Genomic DNA, 24,343 nt, shown 5'->3' on the forward strand with positions numbered 1-24,343 from the left:
GGCAATGTAGCCTATGGCGCAAGTAGATCTTCTTCCCACTATGTGGGTGGCAGAAGAATGTACCCACCATCAGTCCTTGGCAAGTCGAGCAACCTAGACACTTGAAGCATCCTTTCTTCTTGGTCATCCAGTTGCTATCTGGTACTTCTAAGTGTCTCGTGCTTGTACGATACAAGGTATCCTTTAGGTTACGACCTCTCGTGATACTCAGTAATGGCTTGGTTCCCTTCAGTTTTTTGAAGGCCGGATCGGTATCGATCAAATGCCAGTTCTTACGTATCGAGTTTTGTGTTGTACTCAGATTTGTATCACAGTGTACATTAAGTACCAGGCGTTCCTGTTTAGTCTTGTCACTCGTATCAAGCTTCGTCTGGTGAGTGGCTCTAGCTTTCCTGAGGCATCTCTCGACATCTTTCTTGTTGTATCCTCTTGTTAAAAATCTCTCGAAACACTCCGCCACTTGTTCCTCAGCAGTTTCACCATTGGAGTTATTGCGTAGTACTCGAAGAAATTGGGATACAGGTAAATTCATTTTTAACTTTGGTGGATGGTGGCTTGTAGCCCACAATAATGTATTGCGGTCAGTCTCTTTCCTGAAGAGTGTATATTGAAGTACGCCATCTTTCTGTGAAATAGTCACATCAAGGAAGTTTATCCCAACAGTACTACAAGTAGCTGTGAAGCGCACTGGACTCGCAATTTCATTTAAATGAGTCACCATGTCATTAAATGTATCCACATCACCACGCCAGATAACAATCACGTCATCTATAAAACGCTTAAAGTACAATAGGCGATCACCATATTCAGGTATTATATGAGTTCTCTCGTAATGGTCCATGTACAAGTTCGCGTAGCTAGGGGCCACATTGGACCCTGCAGCTGTCCCCGCTAGCTGTACAAAATGGCTGCCTTCATACATAAAGTGATTTTCCTTCAAAACCAGTTCAAGTAATGACAATAAAAATTCTACTGGGGGGCCTTTACTCTTACGTGTTTGTAAGGCTTCTCCCACTGCAAAAAGACCATCATTGTGGGGTATAATTGTGTACAATGAGCACACATCAAGTGTGCCCAGCACCACATCATCTGGTAAAACCCCAATTTGGTCTAAATCCTTTAGCAGATGGCCGGTGTCTTTTAAGTAGGTAGTGGTGTCTCTGACCAGGGGTTGTAGATGGTAATCTAGAAATTTGGCCAGGGGCTGTAAAACTGAACTCCTGGCCGAAATAATGGGACGTCCTGGCGGGTCCACAAGTGTCTTGTGGACCTTTGGCAAGGTGTACATTACCGGACAAACCGGGTGTGCCACTGTTAGAAATTCAACTTCGTCCTCATCCAACCATCCCTGGTCACCACCTAATTTAATCAAGGCATCAGCCTTGTTTTTTACCGTCTGCATCGGATTCTTTGTAACCTTCTGATATGTCATGTGGTCCGCTAATTGTCTCTGGACTTCTTTGTTGTATGACACAAAGTCCTGCAGAACCACTGCCCCTCCTTTGTCTGCATTTCGTATTATGAGTTTATTATTATTTTTTAAGGAGGTCAAAGCTTGTCTCTCACTTGGACTCAGGTTATCAAAACATTTTTTTTGTCTGGCTTTCAGTTTCTCGGCAATCTCTATCAATTACCCTCAAAAATGTCTTGAGAATCGCATTTCTGGAGGGAGGGTCAAAGTGGCTGTTTTTCTTAAATTTTTTAGTCAAAGTTGGGGGGATTTGGGGAGTCTGTATAGTCTGGGGTCTCTTGGGTTGGTTGTCAAAATACTCTCTAAGTCTCATCTTCCTTCCAATTTTGTAGTGGTCCACTGACCAATTGAAGGAATTGAAGGGGTTGGTAGGGATAAATGATAATCCCTTTGACAAGAGAGATTCTTCAGCTGGGGTTAGAATATGGGAGGATAAATTAAAAATTAATTCCTGCCCCCCTTCCCCTTTCCCCTTGGATGCCCTCTTCCTCTTCCACCCGCCACGCCTTGGGTGCGGCCTTTTCTTGGACCATCTTTTAGGCCCAGGCCACGATCTAAAAAAGCCGTGGAGGTGGATGCTAGACCAGATGGTGGCAGAATATCATTAGATTCTGCATCTGACGATGAATAAGAGTTATATCTATCGGAATCATTATCCCTCTGCCATCTGGGTGCTCTCTGCGTTTTACCAAATCTTCCCTGATTATTTCTCTTTGTCCCATCACCTGCGAGCCAGCGGTAAACGCTGTGTAATTGGTAGTCTTGGTTGACCTGTTCCAATTTTTTCCTTTTAAATGCCACTAATTCGATCTTATACTTCTCTATCTGTTCCTGCAAACGACCTAACCAGTCCTCATTTTTGTCATTTTTCAGGATATTAAGTGACTCTCTCACAATTTTTAATTTCACTTTTTACTTTAGTTAGTTCACCCCGTACTTCTTCTATCACTAATGCTATTAGATCTAGGGAGCATTTATTCAATACCCCACACCACCTGACGCAGAAGCCTGGGTTCCTGCGCCCGATGGTGATGGTATTGGCAATCCTAAATCCCCGGGGTATCCTCTTTTTTCGGTAATAATCCGAAAGGAATTGCCCATGAAGAAGTAGATCTATTTCTCGTTTTTTTAATTTATTTAATTTATTATAACGATCTGTTGGAGTTTCTGTGGGGAGTTTACTAAATTCTAATTCGTTGAAGAGTATTTTATCAACCTCATCATCTGTGAGACTAATCTGTACATTTTCAGCGTCACTTAGCATACCTTCATCTAAGAGGCCTATACTGGCGGCCATCCTGCAGTAATAAGATCCTAAAAAGTAACTAATCAAACACTGGAGAGATATAAAAACACTGTAACAATTCTGCTTAAATGGAGTACTGCACACATAAATGCATATTAGAAAACATACAATATAGCAAAAAAAGAAGTATTAAGATAAATTCAATTATATCAACTTCATGTTTTTCTTTCAAATGGGTGCCCCTTTAAGAGAGACTCAATCCAATAAGTCCTCCAATATATCCTGGGTAGCAAGTAGCACTCACAAAACTCCTTAGTGACAACTGCTGGGGTGCTTCATACAAAACTTAGGTCATAGCAAAGTCCTCCAATGCATGCCATAGATATCCAAACAGGTTGTTGTTTGATGCAACAAAAGCGCACTCACCAGACTTCATCCACTGTTAAAAGGCAAATCTTTAATCCATGTCACTTAAAATCATCAAGCACAGTCGACGTTTCGAGTCATACAACGACCCTTTGTCAAGACAGCTTATGGTGTTTTACTCCATCTGAGCAGCAGCTGACTGAACAAGTCACAGACCCCCTGAAATACCAATGCGCTCCGCCTCCAAGGTCGGAGTCTCACAATCTTAACCAATCATACAATTATAATCAGAGGACCAAAGCAGTGATCTCAGGTGCAGTATTACTTACCCCATCAGAATAAAGGAGATACACCTGCACGCTGCCGCGATCTCATAGCAGACAGCGTGCGTTCCATCTGAGTAGATGGATTTCCTCTTCCGGTTATGCGTGTCATTGCCGCATCATCGCGTACCCGGAAGCTGGTCCGCGTCATCACTATAGTGATGCGCTATACACATCAGCCTATCGGCAGCGATCCCCCTGCGTTCCAGTATATTATATACACTTCCTGGTGCGGCCATTTGCGTTCCACACACGGAATACACTGATATGTATATTTTAAAGCCATAAATCTTTTAAATTGTGGTTTTAACAGGGTGCATTGTTATTGCTCAGCCAGCATTCGCCCAGTACAATAAAAACATTAGTCTACACATTTAAAATTTGCCACTATCGATGCGATGGCTACCACCATCGGTCATCACCATTGCAATCGATGTTGGCAAAAAATCACTCTCCAGTGTTTGATATCACTATCTACCTAGAAAATTAAAAATTAGAAATTAAAAATAAAAAATTGTGAGAAAGAGTCACTTAATCCTGAAAAATGACAAAAATGAGGACTGGTTAGGTCGTTTGCAGGAACAGATAGAGAAGTATAAGATCGAATTAGTGGCATTTAAAAGGAAAAAATTGGAACAGGTCAACCAAGACTACCAATTACACAGCGTTTACCGCTGGCTCGCAGGTGATGGGACAAAGAGAAATAATCAGGGAAGATTTGGTAAAACGCAGAGAGCACCCAGATGGCAGAGGGATAATGATTCCGATAGATATAACTCTTATTCATTGTCAGATGCAGAATCTAATGATATTCTGCCACCATCTGGTCTAGCATCCACCTCCACGGCTTTTTTAGATCGTGGCCTGGGCCTAAAAGATGGTCCAAGGGGAAGAAAAGGCCGCACCCAAGGCGTGGTGGGTGGAAGAGGAAGAGGGCGTCCAAGGGGAAAGGGGAAGGGGGGCAGGAATTAATTTTTAATTTATCCTCCCATATTCTAACCCCAGCTGAAGAATCTCTCTTGTCAAAGGGATTATCATTTATCCCTACCAACCCCTTCAATTCCTTCAATTGGTCAGTGGACCACTACAAAATTGGAAGGAAGATGAGACTTAGAGAGTATTTTGACAACCAACCCAAGAGACCCCAGACTATACAGACTCCCCAAATCCCCCCAACTTTGACTAAAAAATTTAAGAAAAACAGCCACTTTGACCCTCCCTCCAGAAATGCGAGACATTTTTGAGGGTAATTGATAGAGATTGCCGAGAAACTGAAAGCCAGACAAAAAAATGTTTTGATAACCTGAGTCCAAGTGAGAGACAAGCTTTGACCTCCTTAAAAAATAATAATAAACTCATAATACGAAATGCAGACAAAGGAGGGGCAGTGGTTCTGCAGGACTTTGTGTCATACAACAAAGAAGTCCAGAGACAATTAGCGGACCACATGACATATCAGAAGGTTACAAAGAATCCGATGCAGACGGTAAAAAACAAGGCTGATGCCTTGATTAAATTAGGTGGTGACCATGGATGGTTGGATGAGGACGAAGTTGAATTTCTAACAGTGGCACACCCGGTTTGTCCGGTAATGTACACCGTGCCAAAGGTCCACAAGACACTTGTGGACCCGCCAGGACGTCCCATTATTTCGGCCAGGGGTTCAGTTTTACAGCCCCTGGCCAAATTTCTAGATTACCATCTACAACCCCTGGTCAGAGACACCGGCCATCTGCTAAAGGATTTAGACCAAATTGGGGTTTTACCAGATGATGTGGTGCTGGGCACACTTGATGTGTGCTCATTGTACACAATTATACCCCACAATGATGGTCTTTTTGCAGTGGGAGAAGCCTTACAAACACGTAAGAGTAAAGGCCCCCCAGTAGAATTTTTATTGTCATTACTTGAACTGGTTTTGAAGGAAAATCACTTTATGTATGAAGGCAGCCATTTTGTACAGCTAGCGGGGACAGCTGCGGGGTCCAATGTGGCCCCTAGCTACGCGAACTTGTACATGGACCATTACGAGAGAACTCATATAATACCTGAATATGGTGATCGCCTATTGTACTTTAAGCGTTTTATAGATGACGTGATTGTTATCTGGCGTGGTGATGTGGATACATTTAATGACATGGTGACTCATTTAAATGAAATTGCGAGTCCAGTGCGCTTCACAGCTACTTGTAGTACTGTTGGGATAAACTTCCTTGATGTGACTATTTCACAGAAAGATGGCGTACTTCAATATACACTCTTCAGGAAAGAGACTGACCGCAATACATTATTGTGGGCTACAAGCCACCATCCACCAAAGTTAAAAATGAATTTACCTGTATCCCAATTTCTTCGAGTACTACGCAATAACTCCAATGGTGAAACTGCTGAGGAACAAGTGGCGGAGTGTTTCGAGAGATTTTTAACAAGAGGATACAACAAGAAAGATGTCGAGAGATGCCTCAGGAAAGCTAGAGCCACTCACCAGACGAAGCTTGATACGAGTGACAAGACTAAACAGGAACGCCTGGTACTTAATGTACACTGTGATACAAATCTGAGTACAACACAAAACTCGATACGTAAGAACTGGCATTTGATCGATACCGATCCGGCCTTCAAAAAACTGAAGGGAACCAAGCCATTACTGAGTATCACGAGAGGTCGTAACCTAAAGGATACCTTGTATCGTACAAGCACGAGACACTTAGAAGTACCAGATAGCTACTGGATGACCAAGAAGAAAGGATGCTTCAAGTGTCTAGGTTGCTCGACTTGCCAAGGACTGATGGTGGGTACATTCTTCTGCCACCCACATAGTGGGAAGAAGATCTACTTGCGCCATAGGCTACATTGCCTATCAGACCACATAATCTACTACTTGATGTGCCCATGTGGATTGTAAGAACTTTGCGCGAGAGGATAAGCCAGCATAAATCCACCATTCGGGCTGCATTAGCTACGGGCACTACAGATAAACCAGTAGCAATGCATTTTTTGAGTGCCAAGCATCAAGTCTCGAATCTCCGTTATATGGTGATAGATTGGATACCCCCATCACCAAGAGGGGGTGATCGCGGACTGACACTCCTTAAAAAGGAGGCTTTCTGGATACATCATCTTGATACCGTAGCACCGAAAGGGCTAAATGAGAAGAACACTCTGACCATGTTCCTGGAGGAGCAGTAATATTGATGACAAGTACACAGCATTAGTGATTTTCTATGATTTGTGATATTTGTTATTTTGCAATTTTCTATAAGTAGAGTTCTTGTTTATTTTTTCCTTGCCTGGGTTTGTATTATGTATTATTTTCTAGGTAGATAGTGATATCAAACACTGGAGAGTGATTTTTTGCCAACATCGATTGCAATGGTGATGACCGATGGTGGTAGCCATCGCATTGATAGTGGCAAATTTTAAATGTGTAGACTAATGTTTTTATTGTACTGGGCGAATGCTGGCTGAGCAATAACAATGCACCCTGATAAAACCACAATTTAAAAGATTTATGGCTTTAAAATATACATATCAGTGTATTCCGTGTGTGGAACGCAAATGGCCGCACCAGGAAGTGTATATAATATACTGGAACGCAGGGGGATCGCTGCCGATAGGCTGATGTGTATAGCGCATCACTATAGTGATGACGCGGACCAGCTTCCGGGTACGCGATGATGCGGCAATGACACGCATAACCGGAAGAGGAAATCCATCTACTCAGATGGAACGCACGCTGTCTGCTATGAGATCGCGGCAGCGTGCAGGTGTATCTCCTTTATTCTGATGGGGTAAGTAATACTGCACCTGAGATCACTGCTTTGGTCCTCTGATTATAGTTGTATGATTGGTTAAGATTGTGAGACTCCGACCTTGGAGGCGGAGCGCATTGGTATTTCAGGGGGTCTGTGACTTGTTCAGTCAGCTGCTGCTCAGATGGAGTAAAACACCATAAGCTGTCTTGACAAAGGGTCGTTGTATGACTCGAAACGTCGACTGTGCTTGATGATTTTAAGTGACATGGATTAAAGATTTGCCTTTTAACAGTGGATGAAGTCTGGTGAGTGCGCTTTTGTTGCATCAAACAACAACCTGTTTGGATATCTATGGCATGCATTGGAGGACTTTGCTATGACCTAAGTTTTGTATGAAGCACCCCAGCAGTTGTCACTAAGGAGTTTTGTGAGTGCTACTTGCTACCCAGGATATATATATATATATATATATATATATATATATATATATCCAGCGATACATATACACTCATATATGTGAACACCTTATTCATTTTGTGGGGTACATTTCTTAAAGCTTCTAAAATGTAAAAATGTGATGTTGCCATATCAACCAATTAGATTCTGTCTATTATTCCTCTATTGCATCATAGAAAATGAGAAACACAATCTTATTGGTTGCTATGGGCAACATTACTTTTTTTTTATAAGGTTATTAAATATACTGTACCCTAAATTTACACTACCTAATTGAGTACAGTGTAACTGATATTCTATTATAGTGATTCCCATACTGGGGCAGGTGTATTAAGCCTGGAGAAGAGATAAACTGGAGATAAAGTGAAAGGAGATAATCCACCAGCCAATCAATTCCCAACTGTCATTTTCAAACACAGTTGATTGGCTGGTGTGTTATCTGCTTTCACTTTATCTATATTTGGGGCCTCATTCAGATCACTTTGCTCGGACATGTGCACGGACGGAAGCAAATGAACCATACCCCGCCTAGTGTGTGGATCTCCCTTGCCACCCATTTGCACACCGAATTTGGCCGCTCGGCAAACGAACGGATGTTTTATGTGGACACCCATTTGCATGCCTGTGGAAACCTCCCCTATCATTCAATGGTCGCGCTCGCCCCTGCACGAGTGTTCTAGACCACTCATAGATATGAGTGAAGGGATATGGGAAGGCAGCTGACATCCGGTTAAGTCAGCTCTCCGCCCCCCTGCAGGCACATCACATTTCCCTGTGATATGCCCATGAAATGCGGGGCATGTTCATATGGTAATGGTTCTGATAAGGCCGCAATGCCCATCTCCACCCCCTGCTGAGAAGGCTAGGAGCGAGCACTTGGCGACTGGACCTCTGGCCACGTTCGCTCGCTCCCTGCATACAGACATGCGCAGAAATGGTTCTGCGCATGAGTATACACAGAACATTGGTACAATGGCCGAATTTGCGCCCAAGTGAAGCGATCTGAATAAGAACCTTTATCTTCAGTTTATCTCTTATCCCGGCTTAATACATCTAGCCCCTTGTTAGTTGAACAAAAACTGCGACAAGGGAGAGACATTTGGCTGCAGCGCAGGATTTATTTTCTTTTTTATAGACTCTTGCATTCTTTGCACATATTTCTTGAACTATTATGTTTCCAGAAATACCAATATTTTGCTTTCACAAATAGTTGATTCAATAAAAGAAAAACATTTTGCAAACAATTATTTATTTTAAATGAAGCGTTACCTTTTCTTTTCAGACAACATTTAATAACATAATTAATATATTTCATATTCTTTGCTCAGATTTGTAGTTGGAAGCAACGTACCATAATAACACTGAATTCCTGTTAATGTGCAAACGCTGGAAAAAACAAAAACATTAAAACATAAAGAAGAACTCAAGAATAAAAAAGAAAAACATAAAATAGCCAGAAATCATGAAATGTAAAACATATTTATGTTTAGTATGATTTCAAATAATGAACAGGGGTGGATTTGGGGGTGAGGGCGCCCCTAGGCTCAACAATAACCCCCCTCCTAATTGTATTATTTTTATTGATTACTTATAACCCCTCATTTGATAATAGTCAATTGAATGGATTAATAAAGAAGCCCCTACAGATGGAGCAGCTGAATGGCATTCATCAGAAGGGGGCGCGCACCCACAAGACGCCCGTCGCTGCCCTCCGCTGGCTTCCCGCTGTTTCCCCGTCTCCTCCGTAGCTCCTGACAGCCCCCACTCGCCTTGCCCATCTCCCTGAAGCAGAGACGGGCAGGGAAGCCTCTCCCCGCTGCCATGCTGATGGGGGACACACGAGCGTGTGAGACACTTGCACGTCCCCATCAGATGGAGCACCTCTCCACCAGCCTGGGCCAGCCCAGGACATCTGGTGATCCTGTAGGCTTTCTGACAGATGCTCCATCTGATGTAGGGCAAAGTCTGAGAAAGGGGCAGGGATACACTGCACTGTGCAGTCAATGCCAGCAGTATTGGATAGAGTTTCACTGTAACTAGTGCTCATGACACCTTTTGATGGCCCTTCCTCCTTTGGGTGTGATGCCAGGGGGCGAGGGTGATGACACCTGGAAACCACAAAGGTCTTCGGAGTTCGGCCGTTGTGGTGAGCACTGCTTTCATGGCGCCATTCCATGCAGCCTGCAAGCCACAATAGCCCACAGACATGTAGTTATGGCCCTGGGAAAGCAGAAGCAATGGCAGTGTACCAAGCGATGATGTAAGGTAAAAAGGAGGAGGTGGTACACTTTTTTATGTTTTATGCCTTTCTTCCAACAGGACCCCTTCCAGTTCCAGTTCATGAAACCGGATACTCTGGTCTCTCTGCTTGCACTCCATACTTTCCTGCTCACACTCTAACTGCCTGGTTCTGCTGCTGCAGAACCCCCATATTGGACAATCTTAACGCTGTTTTTGCTCAGCAATGGCATGTCCTCTTTGCATTTTAGTGTACAGTATAGTGGTTCCAATACTCAGCAGATGGAAATTGAGTGAAACATAAAGGTGTATATCCAGTGTCTGACTGGGGCATGAAGGGCCCACCAGGGAAAAGCACTCACAGGGGCCCACCGAGGGGCATGGTCTTTTTGGAGGGGTGCGGCCACCTGACCATAGAGGAGTGGCTATACACTATGCGATTTTAGGCCAATTACATCCGATTTCGGCACTTTGGGACGATAATAGGGCGAAATTGGCCCAAAATCACAGGTGTGTGACATCCGATCCGTACATCCCCCACCCTGATAATAATGCCCATACGTCCCACATATAATAATACAGCAAAAAGCCCCCCCCCCCCAGATAATACAGCACATAGGTCCTCCACACTCAGATAAAGCCCCCCAGATAGTACAGCACATAGCCCCCACCCCAGAATATAATACATTACATAGGTCCCCCCACTCAAATAGTACAGCACATAGGCCCCCCATATGGTACATTACATAGGTCCATCCACTCAGATAATAGAACAGCACATAGGCCCCCCATATAGTACATTACATAGGTCCTCCCACTCAGATACTAGTACAGCACATAGGCCCCCCCATATCATACATTACATAGGTCCCCCCCACTCTAATAGTACAGCACATAGGCCCACCATGTAGTACATTACATAGGTCCCCCCACTCAGATAATAGTACAGCACATAGGCCCCCCATATAGTACATTTCATAGGTCCATCCACTCAGATAATAGTACAGCATATAGCCCCCCCCCCCATATAATACATTACATAGGTCCCCCCCACTCCAATAGTACAGCACATAGCCCCCCACATATAATACATTACATAGGTCATGCCACTCAGATAATAGTACAGCACATAGGCCCCCCATATAGTACATTACATAGGTCCCCCCACTCATATAATAGTACAGCACATAGCCCCCCATATAATACATTACATAGGTCCTCCCACTCAGATACTAGTACAGCACATAGCCCCCCCCCCCCCTTATAATACATTACATAGGTCACCCCACTCAGATAATAGTACAGCACACAGACCCCCTAAATAGTATATTACATAGGTCCCCCACTCAGATAATAGTACAGCACATAGGCCCCCCACATAATACATTACATAGGTCCCCCCACTCAGATAATAGTACAGCACATAGGCCCCCCATATAATACATTACATAGGTCCCCCCACTCAGATAATAGTACAGCACATAGCCCCCCCCCCCATATAATACATTACATAGGTCCCCCCACTCAGATAACAGTACAACACATAGGCCACCCATATAATACATTACATAGGTCCCCCCACTCAAGTAGTACAGCACATAGCTCCCCCCATATAATACATTACATAGGTTCCCCCACTCAAATTATAGTACAGCACATAGGCCCCCTTCATATAACACATTGCATAGGTCCCCCCAATCAGATAATAGTACAGCACATAGCCCCCCCCCTTATAGTACATTACATAGGTTCCCCCACTCAGATAGTAGTACAGCACATAGCCCCCCCCATATAATAAATTACATAGGTCCCCCCACTCAGATAATAGTACAGCACATAGCCCCACATATAATAAATTACATAGGTCCCCCCACTCAGATAATAGTACAGCACATAGCCCCCCATATAATACATTACATAGGTCCATCCACTCAGATAAAAGTACAGCACATAGCCCCCCCATATAATACATTACATAGGTCCCCCCACTCAAATAGTACAGCACATAGCCCCCCCCCATATAATACATTACATAGGTCCCACCACTTAAATTATAGTACAACACATAGCCTCCCCCATATAAAACATTACATAGGCCCCCCACTCAGATAATAGTACAGCACATAGCCCCCCCATATAGTACATTAGATAGGTTCCCCCACTCAGATAGTAGTACAGCACAAACCCCCCCCCCCCCATGTACTAAATTACACAGGTCCCCCCACTCAGATAATAGTACAGCACATAGCCCCCCAATATAGTACATTACATAGGTCCCCCCACTCAGATAATAGTACAGCACATAGCCCCCCCATATAGTACATTAGATAGGTTCCCCCACTCAGATAGTAGTACAGCACATACCCCCCCCCCCCCATGTACTAAATTACACAGGTCCCCCCACTCAGATAATAGTACAGCACATAGCCCCCCAATATAGTACATTACATAGGTCCCCCCCACTCAGATAATAGTACAGCACATAGGCCCCCCATATAATACATTACATAGGACCCCCCACTCATTAAATAGTACAGCACATAGTTCCCCCATATAATACATTACATAGGTCCCCCCACTCAGATAATAGTACAGCACATAGCCCATCCATATAATATATTACATAGGTCCCCCCACTCAGATAATAGTACAGCACATAGGCCCCCCATATAGTTCATTACATAGGTCCCCCCACTCAGATAGTTGTACAGCACATAGGCCCCCTACATAGTACATTACATAATTCCCCCCACTCAGATAACAGTACAGCCATAGCCCCCCCATATAGTACATTACATAGGTCCCCCCACTCAGATAATAGTACAGCACATAGGCCCCCCACATAATACATTACATAGGTCCCCACTCAGATAATAGTACAGCACAATAGGCCCCCATATAATACATTACATAGGTCCCCCCACTCAGATAATAGTACAGCGCATATGCCCCCCCTATAATACATTACATAGGCCCCCCCCACTCAGATAATAGTACAGCACATAGGCCCCCATATAGTACATTACATAGGTCCCCCACTCAGATAGTTGTAAAGCAAATAGGCCCCCTATATAGTACATTATATAAGTCCCCCACTCAGATAATAGTAGAGCACATAGCCCCCCCCCCCCCCATATAATACATTACATACAGATGGAGCCGGCTTGTCTTTGCAGGGGATGGCTGCAGAATCGCCAGACATCATCTGCTCTGCGAAAGGGGACGCACGCGCACAAGATGCACGCGCGTCCCCTTCCGATGGCGCTTCCCCCGGGTCCCCCCGGCTTGTCGGCGGTCACCGGGGTCCACACCGCCTCCCCGCACCCCCCCCCCCCAACCCTGTCCGTCTCCCTGAAGCAGAGACGGACAGGTTCCCGTCGCCCCGCCGCCCGGAAACTGAGACGCGCGTGCGAGTCTGGCGATTGCCAGCAAGAGGGAGCCCGGCTCCATATGTAGGTCCCTCCATTCAGATAATAATACAGCACATAGGCCCCATATAATACATTACATACAGTAGGTCCCCCCACTCAGATAATAGTACAGCACATAGGCCCCCCCCCCCATATAATACATTACATAGGTCCCCCACTCAGCCACCACCACCATTTTAACTATTATTCACGGGTCTCTTGTTTTTTATGTGAGAGACAACATATTTTATTTTACCTGTGGGGACCAGTTTGATTGTTTTTTCATATGGGGGCCAATTGTTTTTTCTTTCCCTGTGGGGATCAATGTTTTTTTTTATGAAAGTCAAGTGGTTGTGTTCTGGCAGTTTTTTTTATCTTGTTGGTGTGTCGTCAGTTAAAAAAGGCTAAAAATCACTGATTTAGGCAAAACAGTGCAATCACACCAAATAGCAAAACCAACATTGAGTAAATATACCTTGCTAACATACAACTTATGACTTACAGTATACCCATGGGTAGTATTTACAAAGAAAATTGATTTGATTTTAACTAAAATACTTATGTTAGACGCCGCCGTCCGGGTGCTGGAGATCCCGACGGTCGGCGGATGTCTGGCGGGCAGCAGAGCGCTGGGATGTTGCCCAGCAACGTCCCAAGCCCTTCTTTCAGTCCGGGGCATCAGGGCGTTGCCCAGCTACGTCCACAAACTGACGTCACAGCCAGCGGGTGCCAGTTTTTAATAAATAGCCGGCGTCTGTTGGGAACAGACGCTGGTTATAGCTTCTCTCAGCCTGCCTGTTATATTGTGTTCCTGGTTCCTAGATATCCTCGCCTGTCAGCCTTGCTTGGTCTGGTGTCCTTTGGATGGTCGCAGCTTGCTTCAGCCTGTTATCAGCTAAGTCTGGGGTTACGAAATATGGAGAAAGAGAACGTGTGTCTGGTTTGTGGTGCACAAAGAGAATTAATTAGAGTCAATAAAATTTAACCTTTAATTTGTTTATATTTAAAAAAACTGTGAACAATAAAACCAAAACACATAAATTGACAAACAAAGTGAAAACATAGTGCGTGTTAAAAACAGCACATGCGGGGACTTGTGTGTCTTCATTCAGTCTTTAATTGATATGTTCCTGTTGTGTTGCGTTTTATTGGAAACAATATATGCTCCAAGTGTGGGACAATTCCTCTTGTAACACTTGTTGCTGTTTCTGTAAACACTGTTATTTCTTCATTAATTGGTAATTGTTTCAATGATTTATACACTCCTGCTACCTATTTGTACAAAGATTTCAATAGTTGACAATGTGTCGACACTCTGGTACAGTGGTGAAACGGAGGGTCTATACGTAACCTCACAATAGTACAATCCCTAGATAGTAAGATACTGTATGCTAGGGGACTGACTATGTCCATTTTAAGTTTGTTTGTACTGTGTTGACACTTCCGTGTCGATGGTGCTTGTTGACAGGTCGCTGGACTAATGCAGACACTCAAACAATATGGGATATACAATTCATGTATGTTATGCTGCCAAATTGATATAAATGGTCAGGCAATTTACTGTACCCCAATATTGGGATTTGTTATATTATGCGAATTGAGCTGTCCGCAGGTTTATCACATGCATAAAATTAATAATTAGCATGATATGTCAAACAGTAGAGTATAAATAGCAATGCTACTCTTTTAAGGTCACAGCGTTTTTAATCGTATCATAGTGCTGTGGCTTGCTGGCAAGTGAGTAATGATTTAACAGCCACACATATATTGTGTTACTGTTGTGCTTCTAGTTTGACTCTGCTGCTATGTATGTGCAGACATTCAGCCAAGTCGCAGATCTCTAAGCCACAGGGTCTGTACGGAAACTCACAATAGTACAATCCCTAGGTAGTGAAATGCTATACGCTAGGGGACTAACTGTGTCCGTTTTCAGTTTGTTTGTACTGTGCCGACACTTCCGTGTCGATGGTGCTTGTTGACAGGTCGCTGGACTGGTGCAGACACTCAGGCAAAATGGGATATACAAATCGTATATATTATGCTGCCAAATCAATATATGGTCAGGCAATTTACTATACCCCAATATGAAGATTTGTATTATGCGTATTGAGCTGTCCGCAAGTTTATCACATGCATGAGATTAATAATTAGCATGAAATATCAAACAGTAGGATAGAAATAGCAATGTTACTCTTTTAATATCACAGCGTTTATGATCATGTCACAGTGCTGTGGCTTAATGGAAAATGAGTAATGATGTACGGAAACTCACAATAGTACAATCCCTAGATAGTAAAATACTATATATTAGGGGACTAGCTGTGTCCGTTTTTAAGTTTGTTTGTACTGTGTCGACACTTTCCGTGTCGAAGGTGCTTGTCAACTGGTCGCTGGACTGGTACAGACACTCAAGCGATATGGGATATACAATTCGTATAAATTATGCTGCCAAATTAATATAAATGGTCAGGCAATTAACTTTACCCCAATATGAAGATTTATATTATGCGTATTGAGCTGTTCGCAAGTTTGTCACATGCATGAGTTTACTAATTAGTATGATATGTCAAACAGTAGAATTAGCAATGCTACTCTTCTAAGGTAGCGGAGTTGTTAATCATGTCACCGTGCCGTGGCTTAATGGGAAATAAGTAATGGTTTGACAGCCACAGATACGTTGTGTTACTGTCGTGCTTCTAGGTTGACTCTGCAACACTGTTATATATGTGCAGACATTCACCACCACCGCAAGATAACAGATCTCTAAGCCACAGGTATGAAGTTGGTAAGTCTGCGCTAATATCTAGGGTGCCTACCCACAGTGTTAATTATTCTGGAAATACAGCGTATATGCGCTGCTGTCACAGCGTGCTGACAGACGCAATATAGACTGTCAGATTAGACGAATTTTACAGCCCTAAAAAGGGCTAACATAGATAGACGCAAACACAAATGTAAATTCTGAGACTGTGCACACAAGTGAGCCCACACGGCCGTGCTGCCGGCGCGCGCGTTTCGCTCCCCGCTTTTTCAAGGCAAACTGCCTTGAAAAAGCGGGGAGCGAAACGCGCGCGCCGGCAGCACGGCCGTGTGGGCTCACTTGTGTGCACAGTCTCAGAATTTACATTTGTGTTTGCGTCTATCTATGTTAGCCCTTTTTAGGGCTGTAAAATTCATCTAATCTGACAGTCTATATTGCGTCTGTCAGCACGCTGTGACAGCAGCGCATATACGCTGTATTTCCAGAATAATTAACACTGTGGGTAGGCACGCTAGATATTAGCGCAGACTTACCAACTTCATACCTGTGGCTTAGAGATCTGTTATCTTGCGGTGGTGGTGAATGTCTGCACATATATAACAGTGTTGCAGAGTCAACCTAGAAGCACGACAGTAATACAACATATCTGTGGCTGTCAAACCATTACTTATTTCCCATTAAGCCACGGCACGGTGACATGATTAACAACTCCGCTACCTTAGAAGAGTAGCATTGCTAATTCTACTGTTTGACATATCATACTAATTAGTAAACTCATGCATGTGACAAACTTGCGGACAGCTCAATACGCATAATATAAATCTTCATATTGGGGTAAAGTTAATTGCCTGACCATTTATATTAATTTGGCAGCATAATTTATACGAATTGTATATCCCATATCGCTTGAGTGTCTGTACCAGTCCAGCGACCAGTTGACAAGCACCTTCGACACGGAAAGTGTCGACACAGTACAAACAAACTTAAAAACGGACACAGCTAGTCCCCTAATATATAGTATTTTACTATCTAGGGATTGTACTATTGTGAGTTTCCGTACATCATTACTCATTTTCCATTAAGCCACAGCACTGTGACATGATCATAAACGCTGTGATATTAAAAGAGTAACATTGCTATTTCTATCCTACTGTTTGATATTTCATGCTAATTATTAATCTCATGCATGTGATAAACTTGCGGACAGCTCAATACGCATAATACAAATCTTCATATTGGGGTATAGTAAATTGCCTGACCATATATTGATTTGGCAGCATAATATATACGATTTGTATATCCCATTTTGCCTGAGTGTCTGCACCAGTCCAGCGACCTGTCAACAAGCACCATCGACACGGAAGTGTCGGCACAGTACAAACAAACTGAAAACGGACACAGTTAGTCCCCTAGCGTATAGCATTTCACTACCTAGGGATTGTACTATTGTAAGTTTCCGTACAGACCCTGTGGCTTAGAGATCTGCGACTTGGCTGAATGTCTGCACATACATAGCAGCAGAGTCAAACTAGAAGCACGACAGTAACACAATATATGTGTGGCTGTTAAATCATTACTCACTTGCCAGCAAGCCACAGCACTATGATACGATTAAAAACGCTGTGACCTTAAAAGAGTAGCATTGCTATTTATACTCTACTGTTTGACATATCATGCTAATTATTAAGTTTATGCATGTGATAAACCTGCGGACAGCTCAATGCGCATAATATAACAAATCCCAATATTGGGGTACAGTAAATTGCCTGACCATTTATATCAATTTGGCAGCATAACATACATGAATTGTATATCCCATATTGTTTGAGTGTCTGCATTAGTCCAGCGACCTGTCAACAAGCACCATCGACACGGAAGTGTCGACACAGTACAAACAAACTTAAAACGGACATAGTCAGTCCCCTAGCATACAGTATCTTACTATCTAGGGATTGTACTATTGGGCCTTATTCTGATCGGAGCGGCCAAACGTGCGTACGTTCACAATTACCGCACGCTAGCCGTACGCGGCCGTTAGGGTTAAGTCCGCCCACAAATCGGCCGCTTGCGTACGGGCAGAAATAACGTAGAAGGGGAGTGGTGTACAAATGAGCGTACGGCAACGTACGCGGTCGGCCCAGCCCTTACACTCCGTCGACTAGCGTACGACTGAGCGTACGGCGCCGTCTACGGCCGTCTTTCCTCCGTCTCCCCACCGCCTTCTTGCGGCGATCTGAGCGTACGCCAGCTTGCACGGACGGGTCCCTATTGTTTTCAATGGAAAACTCAGCTTATGTCACCGCTCGTGAGAGTGAGCGTACGTCCGTGCACGCTGGCATACCCTTCACATATATGGACCTGCAAATCTTGCCTCTCAACTACTAATCTGACAATTGATTAATTAATCTATTTGTTATTCACTTATTGTTTTCTATTAACTCAATTGTCTACCTTAATAAAGACCTAATAAAACTACATTTTAAACCACATTACATGTATATTTGTTATGTTCTAATGTGGCATTTTAATCACTATCTATGTGTCCCCATATTGCTGTTACTTTTAAATCAAGTTATGTTGGTGTTTCTGTATATGTACTAAATTATGTCCATAATTAGTTTGTCCAAAATGTGTAACATGTATACCTACCCTGATGTTATGTGTGATGTTTTAATCGAAAAACATTAAACATTCATGCATTTTCACTATGTGTTATTTTACTCAAAAACACACACATTTACACATCAATCATTACCCCTCACCTCAAATTACTAATATAACTTACATTACACATCTGTATGTACCTACCCTTACAAGCCCTCTAACATATTTATTATTAAAAACACAGGCAATTTATAATACAATATCAACTTTTATTTCTTACAAACATAATAAGGGGGGGGGGGATAAAAAAAAATTAAATGCGGGCCTCCAGTAGGCCAAAAAGAAGTTGCAAATAAAAAAGGGTCAGGAAGATCTCCCGAATAAGGGCTGCCACCTCCTCCTGCTGCTGTTCAGTGTCTGTAGTGAAGGGATAAAAAAAAAAAAAAATATATAACATAAACAAATGTTTGTTGTATTTGTACATAATAAAAAGTTGTGAGTTATGTGTGAAGGGCACATACATTTTTAAACTACATTGAAGATGGGTCTGCTGTAAACACAGTACTAAAAAAAAATATGTTAACACACACATACTGTACATAGTAAATAACATTAATTCAATTACTCCTTCATCAATGAATGTATGCTGTATCCCAATTGGTACTTTGTTTTTGGGGGACTTTCCTCTAACCTCACAATTAGCCTGTGCTATTTAAGGGTTATGACATTGTTGTGGCTTAAGCACTCCTTACTATTTTAAATTTAGGACATTGCTGTACAAATTATAGGCCTACAGCTGTAGGCCTATAATTTGTACAGCAATGTCCTAAATTTAAAATAGTTTGTAAAGCATGCATCCGCATGGCCTCACACACTATTACCAAAACAATCTCGACATTTAAGTTGCACCAGTGGCAGATTAAGCCTTTGGGGGGCCCGGGGTACTTTAGAGCGGGGGGCCCCCTTGCACTTGTCATTACTGGCCGCACACTGCATGGCCGAATATTATACTGTCAAAACATAGAGTAAAGGCAGAATAAACTTGGTCAATGGTTACCTGCAGGGGATATATATATATATATATATATATATATATATATATATATATATATATATATATATATATATATATATATATATATATATAGACAGGGGGTTGGCGGCACTCGGAATAATAATAGACACCATATATATATATATATATATATATATACACACACCACATGAAAAGCCTGTGTTTGTCCCTCTGCCCCTTACTCTGGAGGAGACCTCACAGTCCTAGTGCTGCCTCTGATTAAAAACCCTCCTATGACTAAGCTGCTGCTGCTGTTCTCCATGGACCTGAGAAGTATGTAATGAGCTCCACCAATCAGAGCTCAGCACAAACTTCTCAGCCTCTGTCCTCTGGTGCAAAGTGTCATGGGACTTAGTCAACTCCCAGAAAAGCACTGCACACTTGTGCAATCAGTGTGCCTTGCCTCCCGATGCTCAGCACCATAAATCATTGTCACATTGGCAGATAGGTGAAGCTGCAGCACTACCCCACCCATGCGCAAAACATTTAGCAACAAAAAAAAAAACATAACTTAAACATTGTCTTTTTAAAAAAAAAAAATGACAACCACAGGGGGCCCATAGCTAGAGGGGGTCCCAGGGGCACTGACCCCTTGCGCCTCCATTATAATCTGGCCCTGTGTTGCACATCATGCTGGGAACTGGAGTTACCCAACACCACATAACTACCACACCACTAATGTCGGATATCTCATTGGATGTACTGTTATGTCAATTATTCAAGGGGTGAGGCATGGACACACTCAAAAAAACCACCAAGGGGACCCTTGTTCCTGGAGAAGGACAGGACACACCTCATGGTCGCCCTGCAGTGATATGTTGCAACTAATGTTGATGTTGGATACACATATGTGGTTGTTGTGATTGCTTATGTGTAGAAATGTGTAGGTCAACATTAGACACATTATTTACTTACGGCTACTTGAGCCATCCTGGGCGCCGCTGGTTGGCTGTGGAGTGGTTGGGGAAGGCAGGAGCAAGGAGGATGGTCCTGGTCTTTGGCCCGAGGTACTGGGTGTTACTGGGGAGTGGAGAGGTTTGGGGGTGGGTGGTGGAGAGGTGTAGGGGGGTTGGAAATGGGGTGGGGAGGGGGGGGGGGTGTGGGTTGTGGAGGGGGGGGGGGGGTTGTGGAGGGGGGGGGGGGTTGTGGAGGGGGGGGGGGTTGTGGAGGGGGTGGGGGATGGGGAAATTGTGTGGGTGAAAACTGCACCCTGGGTCTCCTCTTCTTCCTCCTCCTCTTCTTCCTCCTCCTCCTCTTCCTCCTCCTCCTCCTCCTCTTCTTCCTCCTCCTCCTCTTCCTCCTCCTCTTTCTTCTCCTCCTCCTCCTCCTCCTCCTCCTCCTCTTCTTCCTCCTCCTCTTCCTCCTCTTCCTCCTCCTCTTTCTTCTCCTCCTCCTCCTCCTCCTCTTCTTCCTCCTCCTCTTCCTCCTCTTCCTCCTCCTCCTCCTCGGCTGCCTGGTCCCGGGCTGCCTGCTCCCGGGCTTCAATGCGTGCCCTTGCCCGTGCTGAAATGTTCATGTTGATGGCATAGAAATCGAAGATTGGGTTTCATAAAAAAGGGGGAAAGAAAAATTCACATTAGTCATGCTCATAACCTTCAAAATTATCATTGCTGTGAAATTTCAGACATTTATCATGCAAACTATTTGATATCCTACACCCAAAAACTGATCAACTACTTAAACCCCCCTATACACCCCCATATACACCCCCTATACACCCCATATACACCCCCTATACACCCCCATATACACCCATATACACCCCCTATACACCCCCATATACACCCATATACACCCCCTATACACCCCCATATACACCCCCTATACACCCATATACACCCCCTATACACCCCCTATACACCCATATACACCCCCTATACACCCCCATATACACCCATATACACCCCCTATACACCCATATACACCCCCTATACACCCCCATATACACCCATATACACCCCCTATACACCCCCTATACACCCCCTATACACCCATATACACCCCCTATACACCCCCATATACACCCCCATACTCAGGAACATATTTATAAAAAGTACACCAAACATTGCTAAAAAACGCTGACATACTAGTAATCAAAACTTACATCGGGCAATATGGCGGCGAAGGCTGCTGAGTAGAACCGGCTGCCGCCGGCGCAGGTCGGACCAGCGCCGCTCAACCTGTCCCAGGCTTCTGCGGACGCCGGTTGTTGAAAATATCAGGCGGCGGGCAGCATTATACGCCCGCCGCTTGTCCGCATTAGATACATATGGGCCCCTGGGCCCCAGGTGACGATCCATCACTTCCACCAGGGCCAAAAGCTCACATGTAGAAAAGGGCCTGGCTCTTGTAGAAGTCATATTGGCAATGGCGCAGTTATTAATTGCAGGTACATATATCACTTTTGGTGCTTGCTGATTGGTCGAAAAAATTGTTTGTTTGGTATTAACTTTATTAATCCCTCTTATATTAACAAACTGGATGCGAATAGAAACTTACGCGGACCGTTCCGATATACACACCACAACCAACAGCATGCATTCAATGAAGAGAGAAGTACTGTATTTACAGTGTGCGGAAAATAATACACGCACCCCGTCTACTCCTAACTACGCTGCTTAAAGGGGGCTCAATACACCAATTGCCATGAAGAGAAGTACTGTATATATATATAGTAAGCGGAAATTAATACACGCAACCGTCTACTTATAACTACGCTGCTTAAAGGGGGCACGATACAGCGATATGCATGGGGAGGAGTACTGTATATACAGTAGGCGGAAAATGATACACGCAACACTCTACTTATAACTACGCTGCCTAAAGGGCCACAATGCAACATGTTGCTGTATGACAATTTCATACACATTACATATGTAAGGAAAGCATTATAACGTGATGTTTTGAAATGTGACTCACAAAGCATACACGAACTCCAACAGATACCAGCTGACAACACTCATCATTGGAATGACAGGTGCACACATTTCACGATGTAGCCCACAATGCTCCACAACCTGAGTAGATACATATACGGGTGATTGATCAGGTGCATTGAGACCTGCGTAATTTAAGCGGCAATTATCGGCGGGAAATATCGGCGTAAATTTGCATATACCTTGCGGGGAAAAATATACGCCCCCTTGTTCGTGGCGGGAGATTAACATATAAATATTCAGTCAGATGCAGGCCACAATTGCTGCAAACATGTCTGACTCTGACGATTCAGCAGCAGAGGACGCTCTGCAGAGAGCACAAGCCGAATCCATGCTTCAAGCATTACAGAAGAGGGAAGAGGAGCGGAGAAGGAGGGCCCAAGAGAGGAGTCGCCTGCAAGATCAAGCGGGCCCCTCAGTAACAGGCCCTGGTGAACCTCCACCAGCTCCACAAGGGCCAAGCAGCCAGCCAGAACAAGAGGTTGCATCTCTCCAAACAGGTGTGACCCAGCAGGTGCATGGTGAGAGAGCTGGGGCCACCAGAAAACGTGCTGCAACATCTAGGGTGATGACTGAGCAGGATACCACCACCAGAAGGAGAAACCCTGCATTTGTAGAGGCCGAAATGCGAATTCTCGTGCCCAGGGCACGCGAATGGATTGAATTGGCAACCAGGAAGCCAGGTGCCAGTGCAAGGAGAAACCTTTGGGACAAGATCACAGAGGAAGTGAACCAGGTGTCACCAGTGGTCAGAACTTGGGACGCGGTGAAGAAAAGGTTAGTGTGTTTGTCAGGGCAATTTGTTCAGCAGTCTCCAGCAGGAACTGAGGCCCTTATTCTAGTTCTCTCTTTCTGGCCAAATATTTCTTAGATGGACAAAACCATGTGCACTGCAGGTGAGGCAGGTGTTACTTGTGCAGAGATAATCAGATTTGGATGGGGTTTTACACCTGCCTCACCTGCAGTGCACATGGTTTGGTCCATCAAAGAAATATTTGGCCACACATGGCACAAAAGATCACCCACACTAGGAAATGTCACGTAGCTAGGGGTACCACCTAGTCCCTTTAATTCCGGACACATATTAATTACACAGGTTCTGTGGCTGGCTGACTTCAAGACTCCACTTCACCTAATTTTAAACTGCCACAGAACCTGTGTAAGTAACATGTGTCCAGAATTAAAGGGACTAGGTGGTAACCCTACACGTAGCACAGTGGTGCACATATCTCATGGTGATATTTGTATTTTTAAACTTGTAGGTGGACTGACTTCAAAAGTGCCCTGAAGAGGAAGATGACTGACCGGTACAACCACAGCATGTCCACCGGGAGCGGTCCTATGCCTGACCATTTGGAGTTTACCCCCCTGGAGCTGGACTCCTGTGACGTGATCGATGTGGGGGAGATCAGGGGGATCTCCAATATGGACAGTGAGCTCCCGGTGGAGGTCTTTGCTGCTGCTTTTGATGGTAAGTCACAGTAATGCATTGTATTTAGAAAGATATTTTTTATTGCGTATGTGATGGTGACATTGTTTTCAATTCTTATCCTAGCAGAAGCAGAAAGTCAGGATGTACCGGCAGCATCGGCCTCTGCAGAGCCACAGGTGGAGCAGGTGGTCCAGCCTCCATCAAGACGTCGCCCCCAGCCCCAGCCACAGGAGACATTGAGTGAGAGCCTGTTGGTGACGCTGGACAGGA

The 24,343-nt window shown here is 44.0% G+C and overlaps 1 protein-coding gene across 1 annotated transcript in view; it reads right to left on the reverse strand.

The window, feature by feature from the left end:
• LOC146045091 (mucin-2-like) overlaps nucleotides 1-24,343 on the reverse strand; it is a 71,015-nt gene that overhangs the window by 6,040 nt on the left and 40,632 nt on the right. Inside the window, exon 9 of the mRNA XM_083163774.1 lies at nucleotides 8,969-9,003. Coding sequence (XP_083019900.1) covers nucleotides 8,969-9,003 — 35 coding nt within the window. The remainder of the gene's footprint in view (nucleotides 1-8,968; nucleotides 9,004-24,343) is intronic.

Source organism: Crinia signifera, chromosome 11 (genome assembly GCF_055691185.1).
Source record: "Crinia signifera chromosome 11, ASM5569118v1, whole genome shotgun sequence".
Taxonomy (NCBI): Eukaryota; Metazoa; Chordata; class Amphibia; order Anura; family Myobatrachidae; genus Crinia; species Crinia signifera.